The 12,815-nt window shown below is 42.5% G+C and overlaps 1 protein-coding gene across 1 annotated transcript in view; it reads left to right on the forward strand.

The window, feature by feature from the left end:
- Positions 1 to 12,815, forward strand: part of HSD17B4 (hydroxysteroid 17-beta dehydrogenase 4) — a 412,752-nt gene that overhangs the window by 69,321 nt on the left and 330,616 nt on the right. Inside the window, exons 3-4 of the mRNA XM_077290859.1 lie at positions 2,721 to 2,828; positions 9,956 to 10,015. Of these exons, the coding sequence (XP_077146974.1) occupies positions 2,721 to 2,828; positions 9,956 to 10,015 (168 nt within the window). The remainder of the gene's footprint in view (positions 1 to 2,720; positions 2,829 to 9,955; positions 10,016 to 12,815) is intronic.

The following is a 12,815-nucleotide window of genomic DNA, read 5'->3' on the forward strand; positions in this document are numbered from 1 at the left end:
CAATCCCAATAGTGAAACATGGTGGTGGCAGCATCATGCTATGGGGGTGTTTTTCAGATGCAGAGACAGAGGATGACTGGTTGTCATTGAAGGAAACATGAATGCGGCCAAGTACAGAGATATCCTGAATGAAAACCTCTTCCAGAGTGCTCTGGACCTCAGACTTGGCTGAAGGTTCGCCTTCCAACAAGACAATGACCCGAAGCGCAAATTTGAAATAACAAAGGAGTGGCTTCAGAACAGCTCTGTGACCATTCTTGACTGGCCCAGCCAGAGCCCTGACCTAAACCCAATTGAGCATCTCTGGAGAGACCTGAAAATGGCTGTCCACCAACTTTCACCATCCAACCTGACAGAACTGGAGAGGATCTGCAAGGAAGAATGGCAGAGGATCCCCAAATCCAGGTGTAAAAAACTTGTTGCATCATTCCCAAGAAGACTCATGGCTGTACTAGCTCAAAAGGGTGCTTCTACTCAATACTGAGCAAAGGGTCTGAATACTTTTGACCATGTGATATCTCAGTCTTTTTTTAATAAATTTTGAAAAATTTCTACATTTCTGTTTTTTTTTTTTTCAGTCCAGATGAGGTGCAGAGTGTACATTAATGAGAAAAAAATGAACTTTTTACCAAATAGCTGCAATGAAACAAAGAGTGAAAAATTTAAAGGAGTCTGAATACTTTCCGTACCCACTGTAAAAACAAAAACAAAAAAACCCACACCTTTTATTATACTTGTCTATGGGGCGGTCCGATCGCGACTCTGGTCTTGGTTCGGCGCCTCCTATCTCCTTACGATGCTGTTCTGCTTTTCTGCTTCGTGTGGATGACTCGTCCCATGACATCCACACAGTGTTCCCCCATTGCACTCTTGTTCAGGCGGATTTCTCTCTGTCCTGCGCCGGAGTGCGATGGGGGAACACTGTGTGGATGTCATACGATGCGTCTGCCACATAAACCAATAAGAAAGGAGGCGCTGGACAAAGACCAGCAATGCCCATCGGACCGGACCACCCTGTCGGTGATTATTTTTTTTGTTTTGCAGGGCGGCTTGGAGACTTATGTACAGCATTCCAGAATGCTGAGAGGTGGTGACTGTAGGTTATATGGGAAAAACCTGCTGACAGTTTCCCTTTCAGGAGTGAAGAGGTCCACTGTTCTTACCACTCATAAAGGGAGCTTTTATTTCCCCACCAGCTGATCTCATACAGATGTCTCTATTCTATGTGTGGTCCATGCAAAGGACCCATGGGATCTCCTTTATTTGTGTAAATGTGTGTGGCAGCTAAATAGGAAAGGGTTCTTTACAGTTAGAGCAGTCAGACTGTGGCATGCCGACCACAGGAGGTAGTAATGGCCGACACTATAACAGCTTTTAAACATGGGCTGGATGATTTCCTCAGTACATAGAACATTGCGGGTTATTGTAAATTTAGTGACATAATGTGAAATTGGTGGAGAAAGGTTGAACTTGATGGACTTAGGTTGAAAAAAAAACCTATGTAATTTATTCCTTAAAAAGTACCAGAGGACATACATCAATTGCAAAGGAAGGGCACTATGGACCTCTATATAGGGAAAATATACGTATTTGGTCTCCTCCGTTTTAAAAACTAGAGCAGAAAACGGTTTTGTAGCTGCTCTTTCATTGAATTTCCCTTGCCCCATATGAAGTAAGTGGGATGCTAGCCCTCGCAGATGCATTTTGGAAGAAATCACCGTCTGGAAACGGAATCTCTCGGGAGGATTTTGTTTTCGAATCCGAGGACAGCATAATGTTTGGACAGAAAGCCAGATTTTAGTGATGTCTTACTTACTGGACTGCTTGCTGCAGTTTTGATGATGAAATCCCTGTTTTCTCTGCTGTATATGTAGCGGTACTATAAATGCTGACCTTTATATTATCCCGCCCACATCCCTGATTGGCTGCCTGTTAACCATATGCGGTCTTCACAGGAAGTTGCCAATCAGTGTTGGGGGCGGGGTTACACAGATTAGCTGGACTTCCTAGCACAGGACACCTAGTCCTCTAGTGGTAATATCCTACTGACAGTGATTGTATCTGCTGAGCAAGTGACACATTCTAGGAGTGGGGGTCTCTGCCCCTACATCATTCTGCTCTCATATTAAATAGCAAAAACCTGCTGACATGTTCCCTTTAATATCTGCTTTTGGGGTTCTTGCTCTTTCCACAAAAGAAAATGAATATGAAGCGAATGCCCATCAGTGGACCTATTCATGAGGTGATTAATGAAGCGGGTGGGTCATGTGCCCTGCGTTTCAGGTGTTGGGCAACCAGCTGCTTTTGGCCAAGTTTTTCAGGTGAAGGAACGCCTGGCTGTGCCTGTATGGGCCCCTACATATGGCATAATCCTGTGTGGCCCTAGCTAGCCTCCATTGTGTAATACCTTCATACACAACACAATCGAAAATGACATTGTATTAATACGGAATCTGACAGAAAAATCCTGGCTGGTGCATGAATCTTGCCTCAGTGACCTAATTCGAGGGTCTCGTACACACATTTATCTGCTTTCTCTTGTTTGCCTTCATTATTTTACAGTTCAGTTCTTACTGTCATGTATTTCTACAGCTTGTGTGTTTTTGGCCTTCTTTTCTATATCTAGACACTTTCAGATGTTTTTCTCCTATTATATCTTGAATTCAGTCTGTGTTTTTGTATACATTAATATAACACTGGCTTTCCTAATAATTCTGCAGTAAATGATCTGGGAGGCGACATTAAAGGCGATGGAAAAAGTTCATCAGCTGCCGACAAGGTTGTCGAAGAAATCCGAGCGAAAGGCGGGAAAGCAGTGGCTAATTACGGTAAGAACTGTGTCCCCTCACATCTATGACATGCAAGGGTGCACTTAGTCACTGTAGCACTTCCCAATTATATCTTATTGTTGTAAATCTTACTATGAGCAGTCAGCGCCTGGTAAATCCGCAGTTCTGCTGTTTACACAGGATAAGGCAGGTATTTGCAGGCCCTCAAGAACAAAGTATTACTTTTATGTGTAGAATTGATTTGACAAAAGCCTTAGCATGTTCAAGGATATATAGGCTTTATTGTGGGAGAACTCGTCACGTCTATTATGATAGCCCAGGCCCCAATGGATCACTATTTGTGCTGGTGAAACTGCATAAGGCCATATATATCCAATCTAAGAGAATCGGACCATTTTGTGTTTTGGGCTAAAGCGCTCCTGTTGTCTGATCCCGAAGTCCTCAGTTACTCGAGTCCACCGCACTTTCTTCTTACTAACTTAGAAGCTGCAGTTTGTAAGGTCTGCTTATAGGATTGTTAAGGCCTATACTGCCATTCATTCACCATTACAAATCTTCCCCTGACAGATGATTACAGGGAAAAGGGGTCAGTCACATTGATTTTCAATAGTCAGTCTTTTTTCTTTTTTCCTAAAGCCGCCATTAGAAGTGACTCGGTGACTTACTCTACTTTCTTTCTTGACAACGTAAGACATGCTCAGCTGGACTTGGCAAGTGTGTGCTGAGGGGAAATGGCAGCGTTACTGAACATCAGTCCTCAGGCCAATAGTATGTAGGCATCAGGGAAATGCACAAATATCAGCCTCATGGTAATGGCCGCCTGCTTCAGAACCACATTTGTAGGAAGTATGTAAAGTCTTTCTGCCCATTTACATGGCACATATTCCAGACCTATCTAAGGTGGGATATGTCCTACCTGATCTCCCATAAGGCTGCACCCCTATTCCCGGTTAGTCTGTGTGCTTCATCACACCTTTATGTATCAGACTGTGAATTCTGGATCAGAAAAGCCTACTATTGTCTAGATTTCTTAGAATGCTGTAGAATTAAATTATATGGATACATTTTTGAACATGTGTGGGTTTTTTTTTCATTAAATGCATATATTCTTAAAATCAATTTTTTTTTTCAGTGAACATTTTTGGACACTTTGGTTTACTACTAAATGAGTCACCAATCAAACCTGTCTTTGTATTTACACTTTTTGTGGGGAAAAAAAAGAAAAGTGTAGTGATTAGTGAAGCCTCAAGTACTGAAATTCCCTGGAGCGCCCTGTAGTATTTTTATTGTATTATTATTATTGATTTTCTACCGCCATTATGTACCGTACTGTATGAAATACAAGGCGGATTAAATACATGAAATGAAGAAATTATAAAGCAACAAGAAAGATGAAAGGGAGTCTTCTGAGTGACAGACAGATACATAAGAGAGCGGACCCTGCCCGTGAGGGTTACAATCTATGAGAGAACAGCAGGGTGACTCCAGGTAACGATAGAAGCTGCTCTCACAGTATTGTGGTGGCAACAGGGTTATTGTACCTTTTGAGGGGTTTTTTGGTGGTTGGGGAGAAACTTCTCATGGGAGTTATGCTGTCCGATCCCCTGGCGGGATGAATCAGACACTGGCTCCATTATTGCGGTTGTGTATGTTTATCTCCCAAATTCTATGGTATTTCAGAAGCTAAATACTCTGAAAAGTCACTTGAGGACTTTGTCTAATTTTCCAAAATACACAGTCCAAGACCGGTCCAGTGACTGCTCCCCACTCCCCTGTACTGACAGGTCTTTACCTTACACATACATAAGAAATGACATGTCAACCATGGGGACCTTCTTTAATTAGTCATGCGGCTAGGGACTATGTACGTTTTTTCTTCTTCTCTGAAACGTTGCAGTGACATGCATAGCTGTAACAATGTAACCAGGCCCTGACACTGATCGCGGTTCAGGCAGCATTAATCTTATGATAGGTTTATTAAGGTCTGCAGTGTAAAACGCCTCTTCTAGTTTATTTTTTAAATTTCGCCCCTCTCTTGCAGCGATATTAGCAATCCATATATTTGGCACCTAATGAGTTAACCTTTTAACTAATTTCTATGGTAACATATGGATGTGAAACCTGGATGATATAGAAACAAGACAGAAGAAGAATCAATGCCTTTGAAATATGTTGTTGGAGAAGGATGTTATCCATACATGAATGGCAAGAGGAACAAAAATAAATCCATCTTGGAGCAAGTCAAGCCAGACATGTGACTCGAAGCTAGGATCACCAAGCTACAACTTGCCTGCTTTCGACACATCATACGAAGAGAGCAGTCACTGGACAAGGACATCATGGTTGGAAGAATAGAACGAAGAAGGGAAGAGGAAGACCAGCAACAGATGGCTTCATACTATCAAGATAACGGCAGAGAAAACGCTGCTGGACCTATCTTGGTTGCACAAGATCGATCTTCCCATGGATCGTTCATCCATCAAGTCTCCATGTCTCCAGATTGAGCAGAAGGCCATTTAATAATAGTACCTTGATTGACCGCTCTCCTCACAATTTACCCCAAGTACAAACTGACTGAAAAAAGCCTGCTGTGCTAAGACTCAGTCATAGTGGCTGAATGGTAGAAGGAGCTATCCCACCATTATATTTATTCATATCTACATCCTGAGAATGGAGATACAGGTGAAATTGAGATGTAGTGCGTGGCTAGATTGGGGGCCTTCGACCACATGGTGTGGTGCGCCACTTTTTCCAACCCCTTGACGGTGTTGATCCACAGGCTGGACAGGAACAACCAACGGGTTGGATGTGACCCAGAGTCCCTACTTGGCTTGGGTCTGGTAAGGTTGGAGACTATCTCATGTGCCAGTGGAGCAAGTTAGACTTTGATAAATTTGCAGGAGAAATCGTGGAGATAGTGATGTGTGGAGCAGAGAAGGAGGTCTTGTGGGAACCAGATGAGTGAAAATGGGAGTGGGAGAAGAGGTGAGAGATGAATGGACATGTTGTGGACATACAGATCATTGATAGTATTTTCTAATTTAATAAGCTCAGAAACAGCGTCCAGTGAAGGGACGTAAAGAAATAAGACAATGATCTGTGGGGAAGGGGTGGTAGGGGCAACGGGCAGCTGCATTGAGGATAGAAGTTGCATTGTAAATCGCCTGCTGCTCTCCCAAGACCGAGCAATCAGAAAATTGCTGTTTATTGTTAAGGGCATTACAGAAATATCGATATCTCTTCTAAAAGAGGGAGAATGGCTTTATCTATTTTTCTCCTTGTATTTCATGTAATATATAATAACTTTGACCTCCGCAGCATTAGTAACACAGTTACAACTTTTACAATTAGCTGTACTTTCAATCTGCTGCCAAATAGTCCCATTCAGGTTGTCAGCTTGTTTTATGTACGAGCAGCACATCTCTTTTTGTAATGCTTGTCTACAACTTGTACTTGATGTTGGCTTTTATTCTGGATTAGTGAAAGCTTGTATTTCACAGAAGTGGATTTATTTTCCATTAAAAAGACACTGCAGTAGAATGCCCTCAACTCTCAAGGGTCAGCTTCTGGAGAAATGTCGAATCACTGCTGTGTGAATGCCATCCTCAGAGTCTGAAATTGGCCACGAAGATTCCTGCTGAGCCCGAGCATTAGGCTTTCCCATTGTCTGCAATTGACAACCGCCCGTGTGGTGCGCTGCCTTTCTCATGAGTTGCTATAGTTGTTGCTTTACATAAACATCTTGTTTTCTGGGCCACCTTTTTCCAGCATTCTGAGTGATATGTATGTATTTCTTCCATCATTTTAAGCTGACTGATGCAATGATGTCTAGTTAGGTGTGTGGCACTAAGCCGTCTGCTACTTTGTCACCTATCTTTCATTGTACTGTATGATGAATGAGGAGAAACCACAGATAATACACTACTACCTTTCTAATGGTAATGTTCTAGATTCTAGGATATTCACAAAGGGTTATTAAATGGGTTCTGTGTTCATATGATGTTGATGACCTTGTTCTTGGGATATATCATCAATGCTAGATAAGTACTTGATCACTTGATAACCTTAGGTCATAGAGATTGATAGAGGTCTAGTACCTCCACTGGTACACCGCTAGTATCTCTAGATGTAAATGTGCAGTGCAAAACTCCATTCATTGTAGTGGCGTTCTGCTGCGGACAGTATTCTGCAGCAGACTCTGCAGATTGAATGGGACCATGCAGTCCATATTTACATGTGGGTTCCGCCAGATCTACTAACAGCTGTCCTGTGGGGGTGGCAAGTGTCAGACCGTCACCAATCTGATGTTGATGACCTTATCTTGTGACTGGGCTACCCATTTCCCAATGCCAAGCTGATCACATGGTGTCCTCTACCATGAGCCCTAGCAATCTACTGTGATCTCTGAGGAAATTGGGTAGAGAATATTTCATTCCCAGTAATGTCACCACCGTAGGGAAAATTAAACAGTTATCAGTGAAATCAGTGCGTTGCCTTAGTAGTGACAAGTCAAGTGAGAGGAGCTCTATGTAATTGCTCTGCTTTGGCTACTACAGTGGGGGAAATAAGTATTTGATCCCTTGCTGATTTTGTAAGTTTGCCCACTGACAAAGACATGAACATCCTATAATGTTAAGGGTAGGTTAATTTTAACATTGAGGGATAGAATATCAAAAGAAAATCCCAAAAAATCACATTGTATAAATTATATGAATTTATTTGCATTTGGAGTGAGGAACTCCCGTTTGTTAAAGGGGTTGCACGCAACTAGAAAATGCATGACTTTTTTCACCTTTGGAAAAAAAAAAAGCTGTGCCACATCTGTCCATCTTACAGTTGATTTTGTAGCTGTGTACCATTTACTTTAGAGGACCTGTCACTTGCTAAAAAAATTGTTAAATATCTTGTAAAAATCCCTTCCCTACTTTTCCTGTTTTGCTCTGTGTTGCTCCGTTGGGTAGATATTCACATTTATTGCTTTTGAAGCACGATATGTGAAATCTGTTCTTACAGTGCAACTGGAGTTCTTGCACCCCTCGCTCCCACATACTCTCAATCGCACCTTGACAGCATCTGAGAATGCCAAATCAACTTGCAAAGCTGAAAAGGAGGCGTTGAAAGAACACGCCAGAGAAAACTCTGAAGAAACACCAGTTGCGCTACAAACAGAGATTTCACGTGTTGTGTGCCAAAAGTGGGAAATACCACATATGCTTGAGTATAATCTGACCCGAGTATAATCCGATGCACTTACCGTAATTTTACCACAAAAAACTGGGAAAAGTTATTGACTCTAGTATAAGCCTAGGGTGGGAAATGCAGCAGCTACTGGTAAATGCTCCATAAAGTTGATGATGGGCCCCATAAGGTCTTCCATACAAAATATGCCCCATATGATGCTCCATAAAGTTGATGATGGGCCCCATAAGATGCTCCATACAAAATACACCCCATATAATGCTCCATAAAGTTCAAGATGGGCCCCATAAGATACTCCATATAATGCTCAATTCAGTTTATGCTGATCCCCATATACCGTATATTGCTGCTGCTGCAAAAAAAATGCCTCTCGTCACTGGCCGGTGATCCTCATCGTCGCCTGCTCTCTGCAGTGACTGTTCATGCAGAGGGCGCACACTAATCATGTCATCGCTCTCTCTGCCTGAACTTTAGTCAGAGGATGCGGAGACACAGTGCGGCGGTGGAACGGGGACAGGTGAATATTGCAGGACTGCTCAGGAGCCTGGCACTTGCCCCGGTGCTAACGTTGGCCCTATCAGCAGTCACCGGAACACTCAGAGAGGCTGCAGGCACGTGCAGATGACCAGGAGAGAGTGGGGAACACCTGCACTGCAGTGGAGAACAAGTAAGTGGGACTGTGACTTGTGTATAAGCCAAAATGTGCTGAAAAACTCGGCTTATACACAAGTGTATACGGTAAATAAATGGGAATATGTCAACAATGGAGCGACTCAGCGCAAAAGGGAAAAAATGACAGAATCAGGGATTTCTAACTTTTTTTTTTAACTGAATTTTTGGGGCAAATGACAGGTCCCCTTTTATGGAGCCAAGCTTCAATACCAGACAAGTGGAGATCTATTTCTAAAAGTACAGTAACTTGTCATTTTTGTCTAATCCTGGACTGCTGCTTCAGCTCCGAATTTTTTAAATAGATTTAATAAATGCATTCTTTCATCAGAAAACCCCTTTTAAGGGTATGTGCACACGTTGCAGATTTTCTGCAGATCTGCAGCTTTTTTTTCCGCACAGAAACTCTGCAGATCTGCAATTGATTTACAGTACAATGTAAATCAATGGCAAAAAAAAAAAGTGCTGTGCTGACGGTGCAGAAAAATCTGCACGGAAAACGCAGCAGATTTAAAAAAAGGACCATGTCAATTCTTTGTGCAGAACTGCTGCGTTTTTGCACACGCTCCATAATAGAAATCTGCAGGGCTAAAAAAGGAAGAAATCCGCACAAAAATCTGCAACGTGTGCACATACCAAAAAAAGGTGCAGATTCTGGCCTGCATTTCTGCCAAGAAATACAGAATCTGCACAGAAACTTCTACAGTCAAATCTGCAACGTGTGCATATAGCCTCAATGGTCGCTGTGAGCACAGAATAACTACACCTTCCCACCTGCTTGGTTTCCACCTATCCCCACCCTCTCTGGCTCTATGAAGACAGAGGTGTCAATCTAAGAAGAGCGGGGCGGAGATTGATGGAAAACCATCAGGTGGGAAGGTGTAGATCAATGATTGGCGCTGCCATGAAGCACCGAGCGGTGGGACTTGGTTTGAACAGTCATTCTTTGCTGACAGTCCCTTTAAGTTATTGGTGTAGTGGTCTTTATGAAAGCCATGAGACACTTTCTTTGGATGGCTGAAGAGGATTTTATGCTGCAAAAATCCTGTCCCTTTTATTCACTGCCTGAAAGTAGTTACATTTATAACTCCTCTGTCATTGCAAAGGCGTTTGTCCTCGCAGTCTGAGGATCCTTGAAACATTCATCATCTCTGTTTGTTATTCTGTAGAAATGCAGAGTTCCTTGAACCCAAGGAGGGGAAATATGAAGATGTTGCCATAACATCAATAGGCTGGAAAACTCCGCTTCTGCAAAACAGTAAAAAATCTTCACTTGTATTTTTCCTTCTTTCTTTTAGATTCAGTGGAAGCAGGAGAAAAACTTATTCAATCTGCCCTGGATGCATTTGGTAGAATAGGTAAGAAACTTTAGTCCTGTATTTGTATTGATTGTCTATCAATAAGCATATAGCAGTACCAAAGCATGGACAGCCTCTAATCCGGTTGATGCCAGGACAATTGTCATACTGTTGACAGATGTTTATTAAATTCTAAAATAAAATATCAGAAGCTGCTCCCATAGCCATAGAATTTCAGAAATCAGACATCTGGTTCATTGTGAAAAAACCTCTCTCATCTAGTTTAGGCTAAGTTCACATTTGCGTTGTGCGCCGCAGCGTCGGCGACGCAACGCACAACGCAAATGTGAATGCATGCACAACGCAGCGTTTTGTGACACATGCGTCCACTTTTGCATGGTTTTGGGCGCAGAAAAAACTGCAACTTGCTACGTCCTCTGCGCCCTGACGCATGCACCACAGCGACGCATGCGTCACAAAACGCAAATGCAACGCATGTCCATGCGCCCCCCATGTTAAATATAGGGGTGCATGACGCATGTGGCGATGCTGCAGCGCCCGACGCTGCGGCGCCGAACGCAAATGTGAACGTAGCCTTACATGGACGCCTTCATGCAATTCTGCATCAAAACATTTATATTTATTCTTTTTTGTAATTTTTTTTTTAAATCTTTATATAATAAGACTTGACTAAGCAGAATCTGAGCTAAACAACACATCCAATAAGATAAAAGTATGAGGTGCACAGAGTTCATATTTGCCTTATGTCTCTGTCTATATTCACGTATCATCATGCATTCACCAGAATTAAACACAGGACTCAGAGTTAATGAATGTCCTTATTAAGGGTACTGTAATTATATGTGCAACTGCTATTCTTCTAATTGTCTAGTAGGATTGAAAAAAAGACCCCTCACTACCCCAAATATGAGAGTGGTAAAACTGTTTCTGTATCCAACGAGTGGGTCTCAAATAGATGTACAGGACACAGAAATGTTCTGATCCTCCTGATCTCATTTCCATCTCCTATATGTACGTTACCCCCACTCGCAGGCTGGAGACACGCTGCACCGCTATAGACACTTTTACATCTGATATCATTTGAAATGTAAAATTCTGGACAGCCGTCTTGAAATTTCCCGTTGGGCCAGATATAGCTCTGCAGAGACATTGCTAAATTTTTGCATCTGCAAGAGACAGGACAACCTGGAGTTAACGCAGACATGGTATATTAGCGCCCTTGTCTTCTTGATTGTATTCAGTAAGTGCAATCTGTACCGATAAGGAAGAGGCGAGTCAGGATATTTGTACTAGCTGCTGAATCTCAACAGGTCATCTAATACCGTTTATCTCTGCAAGCACTATTATCCCTGCAACTTGAGCTAATATGTTGACCGTAGTTACAGGAAAAGATTTTTATGATAAAATGTTTAGTTCACTGTGAAAGAAAGAAAACTATATTGCCCCTTTTTAAGAAAAAAAACAAACAAAAAAACTTACGTATTAAAAACAGACAGATTTGAAAATATAGCTACTGACGCGCGTGTTAGTGTGTGTGTGTGTGTGTGTGTGTGTGTGTGTGTGTGTATGTGTGTGTGTATATATAGGTCCTTCTCAAAAAATTAGCATATAGTGTTAAATTTCATTATTTACCATAATGTAATGATTACAATTAAACTTTCATATATTATAATAGATTCATTATCCACCAACTGAAATTTGTCAGGTCTTTTATTGTTTTAATACTGATGATTTTGGCATACAACTCCTGATAACCCAAAAAACCTGTCTCAATAAATTAGCATATTTCACCCGTCCAATCAAATAAAAGTGTTTTTTAATAACAAACAAAAAAACCATCAAATAATAATGTTCAGTTATGCACTCAATACTTGGTCGGGAATCCTTTGGCAGAAATGACTGCTTCAATGCGGCGTGGCATGGAGGCAATCAGCCTGTGACACTGCTGAGATGTTATGGAGGCCCAGGATGCTTCAATAGCGGCCTTAAGCTCATCCAGAGTGTTGGGTCTTGCGTCTCTCAACTTTCTCTTCACAATATCCCACAGATTCTCTATGGGGTTCAGGTCAGGAGAGTTGGCAGGCCAATTGAGCACAGTAATACCATGGTCAGTAAACCATTTACCAGTGGTTTTGGCACTGTGAGCAGGTGCCAGGAAGCATGAAGTGCTCCAAAATCTCCTGATAGCTAGCTGCATTGACCCTGCCCTTGATGAAACACAGTGGACCAACACCAGCAGCTGACATGGCACCCCACACCATCACTGACTGGGTACTTGACACTGGACTTCAGGCATTTTGGCATTTCCTTCTCCCCAGTCTTCCTCCAGACTCTGGCACCTTGATTTCCGAATGACATGCAAAATTTGCTTTCATCAGAAAAAAGTACTTGGGACCACTTAGCAACAGTCCAGTGCTGCTTCTCTGTAGCCCAGGTCAGACGCTTCTGCCGCTGTTTATGGTTCAAAAGTGGCTTTACCTGGGGAATGCGGCACCTGTAGCCCATTTCCTGCACACGCCTGTGCACGGTGGCTCTGGATGTTTCCACACCAGACTCAGTCCACTGCTTCCTCAGGTTCCCCAAGGTCTGGAATCGGTCCTTCTCCACAATCTTCCTCAGGGTCCGGTCACCTCTTCTCGTTGTACAGCGTTTTCTGCCACATTGTTTCCTTCCAACAGACTTACCATTGAGGTGCCTTGATACAGCACTCTGGGAACAGCCTATTTGTTGAGAAATTTCTTTCTGGGTCTTACCCTCTTGCTTGAGGGTGTCAATGATGGCCTTCTTGACATCTGTCAGGTCGCTAGTCTTACCCATGATGGGGGTTTTGAGTAATGAA

This window comes from Ranitomeya variabilis, chromosome 1 (genome assembly GCF_051348905.1).
Source record: "Ranitomeya variabilis isolate aRanVar5 chromosome 1, aRanVar5.hap1, whole genome shotgun sequence".
In the NCBI taxonomy this organism is placed as follows: domain Eukaryota; kingdom Metazoa; phylum Chordata; class Amphibia; order Anura; family Dendrobatidae; genus Ranitomeya; species Ranitomeya variabilis.